At 27.7% G+C, this 18299-nt stretch overlaps 2 protein-coding genes across 3 annotated transcripts; both read left to right on the top strand.

The window, feature by feature from the left end:
* The first annotated feature begins 6 nt into the window (after positions 1 to 6).
* Positions 7 to 2898, top strand: LOC101496843 (DExH-box ATP-dependent RNA helicase DExH18, mitochondrial-like). 2 transcript variants are annotated; one of them, XM_012719883.3, is made up of 3 exons: positions 7 to 1422; positions 1515 to 1587; positions 1986 to 2898. In XM_012719883.3, the coding sequence occupies exon 1, from the start codon at positions 14 to 16 to the stop codon at positions 1367 to 1369; it is 1356 nt and encodes a 451-aa protein (XP_012575337.1). In that variant the 5' UTR covers positions 7 to 13; the 3' UTR covers positions 1370 to 1422; positions 1515 to 1587; positions 1986 to 2898. The 2 variants fall into 2 exon arrangements, with proteins under 2 accessions (XP_012575337.1, XP_004514422.1); XM_004514365.4 differs by having other exon boundaries at positions 1914 to 2898.
* A 10895-nt stretch (positions 2899 to 13793) lies between these two features.
* LOC101501785 (uncharacterized) lies at positions 13794 to 17406 on the top strand. The gene is given in 3 exon segments (XM_073365149.1): positions 13794 to 16761; positions 16764 to 16982; positions 17069 to 17406. Coding segments are annotated over 3 exon segments (3525 nt in total).
* Positions 17407 to 18299: the final 893 nt, after the last annotated feature.

Genomic DNA, 18299 nt, shown 5'->3' with positions numbered 1-18299 from the left:
TTCTTCAATTTCAATGGCAAAAGGCTCAATTTCATCTCTTTTCTACTTGTTTACACGTAAAAGAACAACTTTTTCAAACCTCAAATCTCTTCTTTTCAATCACTCGTTAACTTCTTCTTCACATTCTCAATTTCACCACCCATTTCGTCCCTTTTCGACCCATTTGTTGAACCCTCGTTGTATCACTAGTTTCTCACAAAGTTTAACCCTTTACGGTGATAGAACCCTCCCCACAAGACCCTTTTCCACCGCCGGCGAGGATGGTGGTGCTGCGACTGACGAGGATTCGCAATTCGAAAAGGGTATTGGTAATTTTGAGGTTGGAACTAAGGTTAGTGATGATGTTTGTGATTTATCAGAAAATGGGGTTGTTTTAGATTATGGTAATGATGAATGTTATTCAAATATTGTTGATTCTGTAGAATGTAGTAATAGTAGTATTAGTTGTACTAGTAATGATAATAGGGATGATGATGAATTAGAGGATTTTACTCATGTGGCGTCGAAAGATCCTGTTGAATTATATGGTGAGCTTAAGAGTGTTGAAAAGGGTGTTAAGTTGGCTAGAGCTGAGGTGGATGTTTTAACAGATGTGTTCGATTATTTTGCGAAATCGGGCTGGGCGTCAAACCAAGCACTTGCTATTTACATTGGTTTATCGTTTTTTCCGACTGCTGCACACAAGTTTCGGAACTTTTTCAGGAAGAGATGTTCTGCTGATGTTGCCAAGTACTTGATTTCACTCGGACCGTGTGATGTTGCTGTGAGGTTTTTGTTTCCGGTATTTGTTGAGTTTTGTTTGGTTAATTTTCCTGATGAAATTAAGAGGTTTAGGGATATGGTTAAGTCAGCTGACCTCACGAAACCTCACACTTGGTTTCCTTTTGCGAGGGCGATGAAACGGAAAATAATTTATCATTGTGGTCCTACTAATAGTGGTAAAACTTATAATGCTTTGCAAAGGTTTATGGAGGCAAAGAAGGGGATTTATTGTAGTCCACTTGGATTGTTGGCTATGGAGGTTTTCGATAAGGTTAATGTGAAGGGTGTTTATTGTAGTTTGTTAACTGGTCAAGAGAAGAAGCATGTACCATTTGCAAATCATGTTGCGTGTACTGTGGAAATGGCTTCGACGCAGGAATTGTATGAAGTTGCTATTGTTGATGAGATTCAGATGATGGCGGATCCTTATAGAGGGTATGCATGGACTAGGGCGCTGCTTGGTTTGAAGGCTGACGAGATACATTTATGCGGTGATCCTAGTGTTTTGGATATTGTTCGAAAGATCCTAGTGTTTTGGATATTGTTCGAAAGATATGGATGGACTAGGGCGTTGCTATTGTTTTACGATATGCTATTTTTTTTATGAATAAAGTGTTGTCAAATAGCAGCTATTTTTTCCACGTGCATCAAAGAATTAAAGTAATACTATTTTTTCCTAATCTTAGTTGTTAAAATAATGTCTGCTACATATTTCTTTAATTTCTGACTATTTGAATTTTTTTGTTATTCAGGAAACGGCATGAAAATTCGTACACTCTGATCGTTTGAAGAAAATAATTGCATAATATGTTAATGACTTTGGAGGTAATTCTGCTATTCCCTCCGTGTGATTCTAATTGTCAAGTTTGGAATATTTCTCCCTCTCAAATTATGTCACTTTAGGAAATAATACCCTCTTTAATTAAATAGTTCACCTAATTATTCTACTATTACTACTACTTTCAACCACTCTAATTAATGTGTATTTTAGTCTTCACCATTATTTTAATCTAAAAATCAACACAACTAATTATTTTCTTACGAAGTGTGCATGAACTAAAATGACACTTCCAATGTGACCATTGGAATAATATGTTATTCTATCTCTCTCTCTACCTAGTCATGTCATGAGTTTTGTCTTTGGTTTGCAGGTCATAATCAACTACCACTGCAATATAACACTATATACCAGCTATTCTCACAAACTCATTGTACTTTTGTAGCCAAAATTGTGGATTAGAGACCAAGTTCGAAAAAAGGAGAAAGAAATAGCACTTTAGAAAGGAATGAAGGATATTGACATTCATAGTGGGGAGAAGAAACATACTACAGCTCCAGGTGGTAAAAAGCCGACATTGATACAAAATTTGTGAATGTCTTTGAGCGACTTGTTGGAAATGGGATAAAACCCAAAGTTAGGTTCGTTGTTGGAAGAAAAATCAGCTCTGCTTGTTAAGACTACATGTTTGAGCTGATTGAAAACAACAATCTGGACAAGGATCGTAGAGACCGGATTGCTAATCCACGTCCTGAGCATCGCCCACGTCAACCTCCCAATCCACTTCCAATCATCATAACAGTGCACAGGGATGTTGTCCGATATCATTTTAAGCAATGGTGCTTACTTTAAGGCGCACGTTCCTCGTGGTGTTGCTGGTCGCCGACCACTCATTCTCGCCATCATAAAGCGAGACATTGCGCACATATGTTAGTATTGTAATTAGTGAAAATGATGAAGTCTCTGTTTCTTTTTTATTGTTTGAGTATGAGTTAGTGCGGCCAGTCTATAATATGTGTGGGAAAGTAATGTGTGTTTATAACTTGTTGGAAATTAATGACTTGTCTATACACATAGACAAATCACTAATTTTCAACAACATAGACACACGTTATTTTTCCATACATAGACTCCATGGGCACACTAACTCATAAACAGACTCAAACAATAAAAAAGAAACAGAAACTTCATCATTTTCACTAATTCCAATACTAACATATGTGATCAAACTACTTTCATATAGTTTTCATAATAATTTTTTTTAGGGTTTTTTTTAGTTTAGTTGAATATATATTTAATTAATTTATAGTAAAAATAGTGATTAATTATAATTTTAAATATTATTTAAATTAATAATTTATTTAATTGAATTAATTATAATTTTGTAAGTGATTAATTAGAAATAGAAAAAATTGGGTGTCTGTAGTTTTTATTTATCAAAATAATATTACTCACTATTTCTTATTATTAATTAGTATTATCATATTTTATTTTACCCGATTATTAATTAGTATTATCATATTATATTTTACATTGTTTGATGTTAATTAACTTATATTATATTTTACATTGTTTGATGTTAATTAACTTTTCAAGAGAACAACGATTAATGTAGGTAAGATAGTCTAACACCAATGTATATTTTTTACTATTTGATCAATAAATTTTATTATATTTCATTTCATCTTAAATAACATGTAAGTTAGAGTTAACATTTTGTTGTTGAAAACTAACGAAAATCACTAATATGAGTTACAAAAGTAAAGTGGATAAAAAATGAAACGAAAAAAAAATAAATTTAAAGGAGCGAAGTGAAAATACGATAGATTAAGAGATTAACTCATCCTCAAGGAAGCAAAATAGACACTTGAGATCTTAAGGCAACAGGAACATATCTCTCCGATATAAAACATCTCTATTAGCAACTTATACAAATCTAAGTTAAGCCACATATTCCAAAAAGTATGTTCAACATTCTGAAATGTCGAACCCTAAAAAGTTAATTAACATGTATATTAGTATTAGTATTAATTAATTTGTTAGCTTATATTTGTTGTGTAATTACTTTGTACATACTTTCATTTTGAAATATTTCTAACAACCATTTTCTTTTTATAGTTCCTGCCCCTTTCCCTCTACTATATATTCTTCTTCATCTATGGGTTTTATGTTTCTTAATACTTAATTAACTTTTCAATCTTATGATAATTACTCTTTATATCTCTTGAATTTTGTTTAGCGGATTGTGTCTCTCTCTAGTGAATTTGTGTCTCTTGTTCATTAGTGTTATTTTTCAACTCTGGATTATATACAGTTTTGCAGTCGACACATAGTCTCTCGATTTATAAATAAGATTCAACAATCCATATTTAAATATCTTATTTTTATTAGATCTATTTAATAAAAATAGTAAAGCCTACTTAAAATCTAAATTAAGAATAAAGCGATGCAGAAAAATTAAAAATTAAGAATGCAAAATGCAAAACCATTAAAATTATGAAAGTGATCATGTTGGAACCAGAGGTTTTATTATTACATAATAATAATAATAATAATAATAATAATAATAATAATAATAATAATAATAATAATAATAATAATAATAATAATAATAATAATAAAATGTATTGGGAAAACCCAATTTTTATTTATTTATTTATTTGGTTTTTATAATTATTTATTTTGCTTATTAGGATTATTCCGCACCATGGCTACATTATTTTTGGCGAGATGGAAGCACTTGAAGGTATGTCTCATTTTCAACATTATTGTTCCCTACATTGAGATGTATGTATCTTACTATTTTGTAAGTAAAAGTCAAATTGAGTTTATGAAGTAACTTGCGACTAAATTAAGCACAAGATGCATACATTAATTGTATGAGACTCCTATTAAGTATCACATTGTTTTCTTAAATATATTTGAGTTTTACATAAATTTAGCCTAAACTTCTATTTGTCCTTCCTTCTCTATTTACTTCAATTGTATCAATTTACAGCTGGCTTGTTAGTGGTTAGTTAGTTGCGATAATTTCCATTTGTCTTTAGCTTTTTGAGGATCTTGTTTTGGAATTAGTCATTTATAGTTAGATTTAATTTGGTTTTATGTTATGGTAGAGTGAACTCATTTTTAATTTGTTATTAATATATTTGGTTTATTGCTTGAGTGAATTTCTCATTATTGTTAGAATTATATAACTTTTGTACAATTTTTGCCTTGCTTGTATACGAATTAGACTATTTTTTAATTTCTACTAAATACTTGCATAATAATTCAACATGTTAATATACAATTTAAAATATGGAACAACAATATCTAAAATTATAAATAAGACCGATTTATGTTTTTCAAAAAGAAAATTGATTAAAGAGAATAAAGGGTTCTAACCCAAGTACGACAAAATTATCTCATGTGAGAAATACAATCCATCAGATTAATTAGTTGATATATCAACATGACCTACCCGATGGTAAGGCCAATAAAAACATTGTTTTAGGTATCTATAAAAAACAAAATTTTTACTTTATTAAAATGTTTTAAAAAAAAATTACTTAATAAATTGGCCTCATATTTTAATATTTTAAAAATTAAAACATATATATCTTTTCTAAATTTAATTTTATCCCAACAATATTAAATCAATTGAAAAAAAAAATATCACATGACATCAATTATATTAATTTAATGATATCATATTAAAATTTAGAAATCATCTTTAAGTCTCATATTAAAATTATTTTAAAGCCTCCAAATGTATTGAATCGGCCTTGTATATCAATTAGAAAAGCAACAAAAATAAAACAGTAGGATTTAGCAAAAACTACCTCGAATAAATTAAAATACCTTCACCCTTTAATAAAATGATTTTTTTTGCTTTTTAAAAAAAAAAGATCTCCACTCCTTCAAAAATCAAAATGTGACGGGAAATAAAACAAATATTAGTAGCAAGGTTTAGAAAGGTTTATTTAGCATAATTCTCAAATTGGTAAAAAAGAAAAGAAAGGTTTTATTCCAACTTAGTCTTAGTGTATGTTTTAATCATCTTTTAGATAAGTCCATATTGATTTTAAATGCGTAGAATTTGAGTTTGACATGTTTTGATATTTTTGAATAAAATTAATTTTACTTATAGAATTGATTTTAATTTGAAATTAAAATTAAAATTTTTTGTGTCTAAAATTGCGTTGTAACTTCAAATTTATGGTTCAATCCATTTTACATGAATATATTTAAATATAAATTAATTTACACTAAAAAAGTAAAAGATAACATTATATTTTAAGCTAATATTATTTTTTTAAATTGCACTCTTATTTTTAATTGACTTAGATCACATTATTTAGACACACACATAAAAAAAATAAAGATAAAAGAAAAAAGAAAATTAAATAATATATATTTTTAAAATGATTAAATAATATATATATATTTTTGTGTGTGTTCAAATAATATTTATTCATGGTTACAATAACACAAGTATTTTTCGTAAATCACAGTCAAAATTATATTACCATGAGAATGCCTATAAAAGTTTATCAAAATTATATTACCATGAGAATGTCTATAAAAGTTTATCAATAAATTTTTAAAAAAAATATATAATCATTAAAAATATGATGAAATATATTATTATCGCTATTATATGATATTTTAAGTTAAGTCTCTAAATAAATTTTATTTTTTATTTTTATCTTATAGAAACTGTTTTATCAAGATTATAAAAAGTATAAATTTTACAAAAAGTTTCAAATTTGTGATCAAAGTGAATAAGTTTTTTATTTTAACTAAAAATTTGACTTTTTTTTTTATAAATATTAGAATTTTTTAAGAAATAAAAATTTATTTAGCCCTTAAAATATGTATCACACAAAGGAGATGCAACCCGCAAACTGAAATAAATGTCTCACTCTGATCAAGTGTTGCAATGATTATGATAGTGATGGAAACTTTTCAAAGTACTATAGTTGCATTATATTATATATTTCAAAATTAAAGGTGTGACACAGTGGTGATAAGATGGTGTTCACTATTATAATAACTTTATTTCAGTTTTTGTCAGTATAAAATGAAACAAGATGACTTTGGGCTCTGCCCTCTTTTATAAAAGAAAAAATGAAATATGATGGCAACATGATCACTTAATACATCAAAAGAGAATTATTTGTACGGTAAATCAATTTGACGTATATTAGTATACTTAATTACTGAATTAATTGTTAAATGTATTTTTAGAAAAAATTATATTTTATCATTTATATAATTATAATAATTAAATATTTATTGAAAGCTTCAGTAAAATAAATTAATTGTTTTGAATTTTTATTATTCATAATAGTGAATATCAAATATTTTTACAATAAAATGTAAAAAATTAATATAATATTATAAACAACGAAATGATATTTTTTTTTAAATATAAAAGTAAATAAATAACTCTTTCATCTATAAAAATAATCGTTAATTTATTGATTTATAAAATAAATATATTAATTTTTTTTAATATGTGAATGTACCATAAAACTCTAGTATGTTAAATAAATTTTGTATAAATAAAGATTGAATTTTATTCAAATTAAATTAAATAGGTGAGATTGAAAACATAAACCCTGAAAAGAAGTTATATTATAATGTTAAAATTTTTACAAAAGAAATTTATCTGAAAATTAAGTTAAAAAAAATAGTTCATATGTGAAAGTAGTTTTCACATTAGTTCATCCATTACTTTTGGAAACACCGTTATTATAGTTTTGTATGAATAAAACCAATATAAATATTTGATGTATGTCACATATTTTAGTCTATTAAAGATTAATTTTACTTAAATTTATTATTATACTACTATTAATTAAGGAATGAGTAGAAAGCTTTGCAAATGAATAAACATATAAACCGAATGAAAAATGATAATGGAAGCGTGGTCACCTTTCATTGAATATGTTTCTCCCCATTAGTTTAAAAGGAGGCCCAATAATTGTGATTGATTGGGCTTGTTGTGCATAGGTGCACATGAAAGGTGTTTAAATAACAACTTAGTTTGTTCGACTTCAAGTGTACAATTGAGGTACAATTCTCTAATTAATCTAGACATAATTAAGGTTTTTTGGGTCCAAAGTTTTTTTTTTTATTTTGAATTTTTTAATTTTGATCAAGATATTTTGTTATCCTTTAAATGTTCTCCTCAATCAAATATTTTGATAAAAAAATATAAGATTTTGACAATTGCATACACGATACGTCAACAAACTCGATTATTAATTAAACACTTTTGATGTGCACCTATACTTAACTAGTAAAGGAACTACAACCACAATACATGAAATTATTTGATTAGTTGGAACAAGAGGACCTTTGTGTGATGTATTGTTAAATGTTAATTATTTGGCTGCTGGGTTGTTTTACCTAAAGAATTTATGCAGCAAATTCCTTGTTATTGGATTGTTATAATTTATAGTAAATCACTACTAATATTTTGAGGCTATAACAAGTAAAAACATAACCAAGTTTGCTTCAAGAATTGAGTTTAGACGACAGATTTTCTTCATAAAAATAATTCTTTCAAAAAATACTAGTCTCAAATATGCTTTAAAGAACGTTTTCAAAATTTTACATAACTAAATTTTGTACCGTTGCATTAAAAAATGATTGTTGTTTGTGTGATTTAATCAATGACTTTTAAGTTATATCTATTTGATTCTTGAAAAATAAAAACATTAGTTTTGAAGAATTTTTTATGAGTCAAATCCATCCTTTTTTTTTATAACTTTTAAGTAAATTATAATAATATTAATCAGCTTAATCAATATTTGAGATTTAAGGACTAAATTGTAGTATTTTTTTTTTAATTTTTTATGACCATGCTAAAGTCTTACTTTATTAACTTTAAAAATATTGATGTGATTTATAAAAAAAGAATGGGATCAATTTTCACTAGGAATCTTTAAAATTAAAATTAGGTTCTAGTCTTAGTTTATATTTAGGATAGCTATTACTTTGTGTTTGTTTTATGTTGGTGTTCCATATGATGTTTCAGACAAACATGTAATAATACCTAGTACTTGGTGTTGTAGTGTGCTGGCTGGACTTTGTTTTGCATATTTTGGTTTGGGTCAATTGATTCATATGATGCCAATTTTTGAGAGTTTCTTGTCAAGAATGCATAATTTTGATGATAAATGGATGGAGTTCAAATTGTTGTGGATTTTTTTTGGTATTTCATTGAATTCAGTTATAAGCAATAATTGATCTTGTGAAAGTTCAAAAGCAACAAACTCAAACCAACTTCTTATGTAATGATCTAAGCCATAAGCTAACAATACATATGAAGAAGATTGTAAAAAAGTCAAAGAAGAAGAACAACACTTGCGCATGAAGAATTGTTCTTATGTGATCAATGGAAGTAGCTAGTGTTGGGCCTACTATAATTAATTAGAATTTGTTGGGCCTTGTAACTCAGTCTATAGTGAGTAGCCCAACTTATTTGTTTAGTTAGTTTTTTTGGTTAAGTCTGTGTTAGTCATGACTATAACTGATTTTGATAACAACTTGTATGAAATTTTGGAAATACAATGAATAATAATTAGGAGAAAATTAGTATAGCTCCAATCCTAACGGCTAGTATACCTCATTTTAACTGTTGTTTTTTTTTTTTATAAAAAAAAATTAGTATAGCTCACGAGTTCTTAGAGATTAATTAGGAGAAAAGCTTTACTAAAAATGTCAGAAAAGGGTTTTCAATTGAGTTTTTAAAACTTTTTGCAAGTAGTTTTTGAATTTCCAACTTATAGCGTTTTATTTTATTTTTCTATTTTTGCCTAGTTATTGTAATTAATAAAAATTGACGGAAATTTTAATAAAAATATTTCTTTTTTATGTTATTTTATATTTTTTTAGTTTGTTTAGACGTTGATGTCACCAAACACTTTAAATTAATATTAATTTCGTACATTGAAGAATAAAACATTTAGTGATATTTTTTTTTTCGTATTACATTTTTTCCACAAAATCCAATTTTTATTGTATCCTAATACTAATGAGTAAGCTAATCTAAGCATCAAAGAAAATACGCGTGCAAATAAATTTGTTCAAGAGAAGAACTAGACATTCACACCCAGATTATTAACCAGATTATTAAGTAAATACTAGCACACATTTAGCATTTAATTCATATACACAGGTAAGTAAGCATCTTATATGTTAACGACAATTATTAAAAATATTTAACTTTTACTTTTATTAGTTTATAATCATGCATATGCATTATTGTAATATGTTTGACAGTATAAAATTTTATACATTGAAAATACACCATAATTAAACTCATATATAGTATTAATTAATAAATAAATTTAATTTATATATAACGTTAATGAAAAAAATTTACAATATCAACTAATCATAATTATTAATAATATTTAACTTTTATCATAAATTACTTATATAATTGACTATATAAAAATTATTTACATTCACAATATATAAAAATTAAATTCATAGTAAATTAAAGAAAAGATAAGTTAGCTGAGGATGAAGAAGGGGACAAGAAAGCTAAGTGAAGAGATAGTACAAATTAACAATATAAGAATATCTTATTAGACCAATTTGTGTGAGTCGTAGTGCATAAAACCTAGACGACCCTCTTCCCAATCTCTTTTATTCTACTTTTTTTTATTCACATAAAAGAAGTTATTTAACAACAATTTTTGATTCAAAATTATTTCTTTAAATTTCTTTTTTCATTTTCTTTTAAGAAATAAATGGTTATTATACATATTTAGTATTAAATTGAGAGATTAACTTTCATATGTGCAAATTCAATCAATTACTTTATTATCTTCAATGTTGCAGTTTCAAAAACATGATTATTTCAATATCTTAATTATGTCATATTTATAAATTTTATCAGATTTATAGGTATTTTTTATTTTAATGCTATTAAGTTGGATGTTGTATGTTTATTCGTCTCTTTTTTATTTTTAATATTTCTAAATTATATTGTTATTCGATGTAATATCTTTCAATTTGATTGAATGAATATTATTTTTAATTAAAAAAAAAACTTCAGATGAGTTGTTGCAATACATTTTGGGTTATAATGAGTTGATGAGTTGCCAGATCTATGGTATCTTGACTCCAACTTCGTGGACTTTGCAGAAAATTGATACCAAAAACTAAGATTGATCGGACCCATGTGTTACAGTTTTTTTTATAAAACAAAATTATTTTGTAAAAACAAAATTTTAAATGAAATTGTTTAAATAGTTATTATTGTGTTATAATATTTTTTTTAGATGAAATTTCAAAAAATGTTTTAAAAAATAAACTATTTTAAGTAGTTTCTTATATAAATCAATTTTGAGAGACATCTTTAAAAAATATGTGATGATTATATTAAAATTTCTAACAATGAATATATAAATATCAAAATTACTTTTCAAATTTATAACAAAAGAGTTCAAAATAACTTCTATTATTTTAGAGTAAGTTTTCATCTTTGTTTGTTTACATTCTTTGTTTTATAATTTGTAAACTTCTACAAATGAGTTCAAAACATACATAAATAAAATTGATTATAGTTGGTGTGTATAAATGCACTTTATTTAATGATCCTAGTTAAGACAAGTATTATAACTAATTAACAAATAATTATCACTAACTAGTAACTGTTTTAAACAATATCAATTTGATTATTCCAACAAAATTAAATTATCCCTAACAAAAATGTTTTTGTCAACGTGTCATTTCTTGTCCTCACGTCCATAGACAATTATATGACTTTGCTAACCACACCCGATAGACTTGTAAAAAATTCCAAAACTAATTAAAAAGAATTGCATGAGTCGTTGCAATATATTTTGGGTTAGGATATATGGTTGATTTGACAAATCAATGGCGCCTTGACTCCACTTTGTGGACTTCACATAAAATATAATTCCACAATATTGATTTATTCAGTAATACCACTTTGTTTTCTGCGAGTTATTAATTTAGTGTTATATCTTGTTATAAATCACATTTATTGGTGATCAAATTTAAATATAAATAGTTTTTAACATAAAGTTTTTTTTTTTACTCAGCATATATAAAAGTTAAAGATTACATAATTAAGAATTGAAAAAATTTCATATCAAATGGAAACTACAATAGATTTATACTTTTCTTAATTTTTGTGCATTTATTAAAGAAATGTTACATATGGGGACAAAGTTAATAGCAAAATTAGTTATATATATTGTTGGAAAATTTGGAGGAGTGTGAAAGCCATAATAAATTAAATATTTCAATTTTCACAAAAGATTTGATACCGTATCTCTATCCAAAATTCTTAAGTGTATTTTGATAGAGTAATTGAAAATTCTATGAAAATTAAAATTTTAAGCAATTCAAATGCTTCATTGGAATTTCCTTTATTTCTAAATTTTGTTCTTTGGGTTATTTTAAAATTTTTAAAAGTTTTGAGGCAAAAACGAAAATTTAATTTGAGTAAAAACTGAAATTTTAAAAAAGTTGAGGGACTATTTTGCAAATTTTTAGAGACCAATTTACAAATTTTGGAAAAAAATTTAGAAACCACTTTGCAAAAAAATATAGGGACTAGTATTAAAATTTGAAACATATAGGGTCAAAATTGTAAATTTAAAAAATTATAGAGACCATGTTATGATTTATATTTTGTAAAATTAAGAGGGAATTTTAAATTCTTTGGTTTTATGTGGTATTTCAAATTATCTAAATTTAACTTTAATAAAATAGCTTATTAAATCCCTTTATCTTGAAAAATTTTCAAATTTATTATTCAAACAAAATCATTTGCATTGAAAGATTTTAATTTCCTTTAAAAAGAATAATATTATTGAAACATAAAATTTGACATAAAATAAATATTATTGTATTTCAATAACATTAATCCATATAAAATTACATTCTTTCAAAAAAATATCTCATCCAAACTCACATTACATATATAGAATACCTATCATATATATCAAATATTTAACTCGTTATTAATCAATATAAAGTTTAACTTCTCACGACTCAATATATATATATATGTATATATATATATATATATATATATATATATATATATATATATATATATATATATATATCTATCAAACTGAAAATATAGTAATTTCAAATTCTAGCGGCAACATTCATCCACAGGTTTGTTAGATACCTTAACCTAAAAAAATAGTCTCTTAAATATTTACTAATATGTATTTTTCTAAAAACCATGCTCCTAAAAATTTGAAGCCATATATATAAGGCAACATGTCTAAGTCTAGCACACCCTCGTGCCTGCCTCCATGGTATTGTGTACTATTTTCTATTATATATATATATATCGTTTCTCTTCATGCTAATTAATGTTCGGTGAAAAAGCCGTTGGACGCTACGGCATGAAAATAAAAGACCAATAATCTTTTAGTATATATTGCATGAGAATTAAAGAACTATGTGTGTGTGGATTTTCATAGTAGATACTAGTACTACATATTTTCACTAACATGAGTACATACTCTTTTATTAGTAAAAAAAAAGTGCATATACTTTTATATATGATATATATAATATGTTTACAATGCAACAAAAAAAAAGTACATACTCTTTTATGAAAAAAAGTAATTTTTATTAAAATATATAATTTAAAATGTAACGGTAATTAAATACTTTTTTTTTTTTATAAAAACTAAACACCAAAACAAGTAGTGATAGTACTTTAAAAAATTAAAAGTAATCATTTCTAAATGTGTGAGGTTTTAGCCAACTAGCTACTTCTTGTTTTAAGTGGAAACTAATATAAATTTATTTGTAAATATTATCAAATCATATTTATTAAGGTAAATTATGTAGTATCTAAAAATTACCAATATCTTATACGTAAAACATTAATTAAAACTTAAATTATAAAATCAACTTTTAAATAAATTGAATTTTAAAGTATTTTTCCATTGTATATACTTTAACCCCACATAATCACTAGGTTATTAAAGAATTTATCTTAGTGGGTATTGCTATTGAACAGTCAATCACTTTTAGTACATATCACATTATATCATTAAGTTTCCACAACAATATTATTAAGACTTGTTCTCGTAGAAGTGATTGTTCCTTACCTATAAATACTCTACAACACCACATAAACTACACAACACACGAGTCTCTAAATTACAAACACAAAGTATTTTCACTTATGCATCCAATTCCAATTTTATCAAATTGTATTAGACAAAGCATGGTTTTCATTTCTCCAATGCTTCAGTCCATGAAGCTAGTAATGGTGTTTTTTGCTTTGACAATAGCCTTGACAATGTCATCTAGTGCTTCAACTATACAAAGCATAGAAGCAAGTGCTTTGTTGAAGTGGAAAACAACATTTGACAACCAAAGCCAAACTTTGCTATCTTCATGGACAAGCAACAATTCATGCAACTGGTTGGGAATTACGTGTGATGAGTTCAAACATGTCTCTAACGTAAATCTCAACAACATAGGATTAAGAGGTACGCTTGAAAGTCTCAACTTCTCATTACTTCCAAACATCCTCACTCTAAATATTAGTCACAACTTCTTGAATGGAAGTATTCCACCCAATATTGGGGTCTTATCCAAACTCTCTCATCTTGATCTTAGCGCCAATTATTTCATAGGAACAATTACATCTGAAATAACACATTTGTCCAATCTTCAAACATTATATTTGGATGGTAATCTTTTCAATAGTTCCATTCCTCGAGAAATAGGTGCATTAAAAAATTTGAGAGAGCTTAGTATAGCACAAGCAAATCTAGAAGGGACAGTTCCAATTTCTATTGAGAACTTGTCATTGTTGTCACATTTAGATCTTGCAGAGAACAATCTTTCTGGCAACATTCCAAAAGAAATTTGGAATTTGCAGAGCTTGAAGTACTTTGTGATTAACCTAAATAACTTTAATGGTTCTATAAATGCCCAAGATATTGTGAAGCTGCATAAGTTAGAGACTTTAGATATTGGCCATAGTGGAGTTTTTGTCGATGGTCCCGCCCTCGAACAACTTTCCAATTTGAGAAATTTGATAAAACTTTCACTAACATATTGCAATGTCACGGGACCTATCCCATTTTCTATAGGAAAATTGGTTAACTAGTCATATCTAAATTTAGCTCATAACCAAATTTCTGGCAACCCTCGGGAGATTGGAGAGTTGGTAAGCTTGAGAGAACGCACCCTTTCTGACAATAACTGTTCTAGATCTATTCCATTAGAAATTTTAAGCTTGACTAATCTAGAGCATCTAAGACTTGATAATAACACATTCTCAGGAGACATTCCTAAGGAAACTGGGAAGTTGGTCAACATGACGATTTTGTGGCTTCAAAACAATAGTCTTTCTGGTTCAATTCCTCATGAAATCGGAATGATGACAAATATGTACCAACTTGATTTGTCAAATAATTTTCTCTCTGGAAATATCCCACCTACAATTGGAAACTTGAGTAATTTAATGTATCTTTATCTTTATACAAATAGTCTTAGTGGTTTAATTCCAAATGAAGTTGGTAAACTATATTCTCTCCCCACTCTCCAATTGGTAGATAACAAACTCTCTGGCTCAATCCCATCTTCCATAGGTAACTTGGTCAATTTGGAATCCATTTACATATCTCAGAATCAATTCTCAGGACCAATTCCTTCCACTATAAAAAATTTGAACAACCTTAGAGAAATATTTTTATTCTCAAATCAACTAACTAACATCATTCCTACTGAAATGAACATGATTATCAATTTGGAAAATTTGCAATTAGCTAATAATAATTTCATTGGCCAGTTGCCACACAACATTTTCATTGGTGGAAAGTTGCAAAGAATTTTTGCATTGAATAATCACTTCACAGATCCAGTTCCAATGAGTTTGAAAAATTGTTCTAGTCTCATTAGAGTTAGGCTTGATCAAAACCAATTTACGGAAAATATAACTAACGATTTTGGTGTATATCCAAATTTGGACTACATAGGATTAAGTGAAAATAAATTTTATGGCCACCTTTCTCCCACTTGGGGAAAGTGCTACAACCTCACAAGCCTTGATATCTCCAACAATAACTTATCTGGTGGCATACCACCAGAACTAGGGGAGGCAACCAAGTTAGAGTTACTCGACTTGTCTTCAAACCATCTTACAGGAAAAATTCCAGAGGAGTTAGGCAAGTTAACTTTGTTGATCAACCTTGTGATGAGTAACAACCGTCTTTTAGAAAATGTTCCTACACAAATGTCATCATTGCAACAACTCAATAACTTAGAGCTTGCAGCAAATAATTTAACTAGCTTCATCACAAAACAACTTGCAAATTTGCCAAGGTTATTTAACCTAAATTTGAGCCAAAACAAATTTGAAGGAAATATTCCAGTTGAATTTGGTCAATTCGAAGCTCTTCAAATTCTTGATCTTAGTGGAAATTCTTTGAATGAAACAATACCATCCCCATTTAGCTTGCTCAAATGTTTAGAAAAAATGAATCTATCACATAATAATCTCTCTGGTCATATTCCCTCCAATTTCAATCAAATGATTAGCTTATCATTTGTTGATATATCATTTAATCAATTGGAGGGTCCAATTCCAAACATGAAAGATTTCAACAATGCTACATTTGAGATGTTGGGAAATAATAAAAGCCTGTGTGGTAATATCTCAGGCATGGAGCCTTGCCCAACAACAACAAGCAGTAAATCTCATGATAAGATTAACAAAGTCTTATTATTAGTTTTACCCCTTATAGTTAGAATTCTAATACTAACATTGGTATTTTTTGGATTCTCATATCATCGTTGCCAAATTTCAACCAGAAAAGAATATCAAGGTTCAGAAACAAATGCTCAAAACATATTTGCAATATGGGGTTATGATGGAAAAATAGTGTATGAGAACATTATTGCTGCCACAGAAGAGTTTGATGACAAATATCTCATTGGAGTTGGAGGGAATGGAAGTGTTTACAAAGCAGACTTACCCACGGGTCAAGTTGTTGCTGTCAAAAAAATGCATTCAGTGCCAAATGAAGAAATGTCTACTATGAAAGCTTTCACAAATGAGATCAAAACTCTGATAGAAATTCAACATCGTAACATTGTCAAGCTCTACGGGTTTTGTTCACATTCTAGATTCTCATTTTTGGATAAAAGTAGTGTGGATAAGATTTTGAAAGATGAGGAACAAACAATTGCATTTGATTGGAGAAGAGGATGAATGTCATAAAAGATGTAGCTAATGCTTTATGCTACATGCACCATGATTGTTCACCTCCAATTGTTCATCGAGATATATCAAGCAAGAAGGTTTTGTTGGATTTGGAATATGTCGCTCATGTCTCTGACTTTGGGACAGCTAAGCTTCTTAATCCTAATTCAACCAACTGGACCACATTTGCTAGAACCTTTGGATATGCTGCTCCAGGTTAATTCCCTTTCCTTATTATCAATTTGGAACATATATACTTCATTATTAGTTATATACATGATTTCTCTTTTGAATTGTTACAGAATTGGCATACACAATGGAAGTTAATGAAAAATGTGATGTGTATAGTTTTGGAATTTTTGCATTGGAAATACTTTTTGGAAAACACCCGGGAGATGTTACATCTTATTCAATGTTATCATCTTTATGGACTACAATGAGCTCAACAGCAGGTACTAAGTCATTGATGGATAAGTTTGACGAACGACTACCTCCTCCTTTAAATCCAATTGTCAATGAGTTAGTATCGATTATAAGGATTGTAGCTTCTTGTGTGACTGAAAGTCCACGTTCTCGCCCAACCATGGACCAAGTTTCCAAGGATCTAAAAAAATGTCCCAAAAGTCTTCTGATTAGTTGACATTCTCACATGTGCCTACATCTTGTTTGTTTAAATTATTTGTTTTATAATTTGTAAACTTTTTCAATGCTGCTTGTTTTATGTTTGTGAGTTGTTTTAATTTTGTTGATGAACTTTTAAATGCCCTGTCAAATTACATTAAGGATTAATAAAAAGTGGATGGGTTCTTTGTGCTCCTTTTATTCATCTGTGTTGGTCATAAGGGGTTGGGGATCATCACATTGGACTAAGAGCAATCACATACGTGGGTTGAACATCACATTTTAAGACAATATGTTTAAGGGTTATCTCATTTATATAGTATTCATTATCGATTTTTCCATGAGACTTCTTTACTCACACTTGATATACCAACTTATCTCTCCCTCAAGTGTGAGTCCATCCCTTCATTCAATGTGGGACTTTATTACAAAGAGTTGATCACATCAAATCATCGACTTTGATATCATTGTTGCATTCATCCATTCATCTAGACATGCTCCCCTCAAAAAGAAGCTTTTTCATCCACTTGCATCGTCTTTGGATATGCTACTCCAAGTTAATTTTGTTTCCTTAGTCACAAATTGTCTCAAGTTTCTAAAGACAAGAATTATGAGGATCATGTAAGCAATAAATTGAAAAACTCATTAAAATAAGACAAGAATTGTTGTTTTAAAAATTACTGCTTTATAAATACAGAAAATCACAAACAAGAGGTGTTTTACTTTTTTGATTTGAATATGCATTCCCAGAAAAACATAGAGAAGCTATTTTGATTAATGACAGTTTCATAAATACATACAAAAAAAGGTTATGTTAAATTAAAAATGTTGAGTCAATGGACTCTTAGGCTTATATTACACAACCAAACTCATTCATAATTAATGTCAATTCAACAAAACAATTTACACTGA

The sequence above is a fragment of the Cicer arietinum genome, chromosome 2 (genome assembly GCF_000331145.2).
Source record: "Cicer arietinum cultivar CDC Frontier isolate Library 1 chromosome 2, Cicar.CDCFrontier_v2.0, whole genome shotgun sequence".
NCBI lineage: Eukaryota > Viridiplantae > Streptophyta > Magnoliopsida > Fabales > Fabaceae > Cicer > Cicer arietinum.
The sequence above is the reverse complement of the archived record's forward strand: the minus strand, read 5'-3'. Positions and strand labels throughout refer to the sequence as shown.

Coding starts and splice junctions, on each gene's coding strand:
- LOC101496843 (XM_012719883.3), top strand. CDS start 14: ATGGCAAAAGGCTCAATTTCATCTCTTTTCTACTTGTTTACACGTAAA.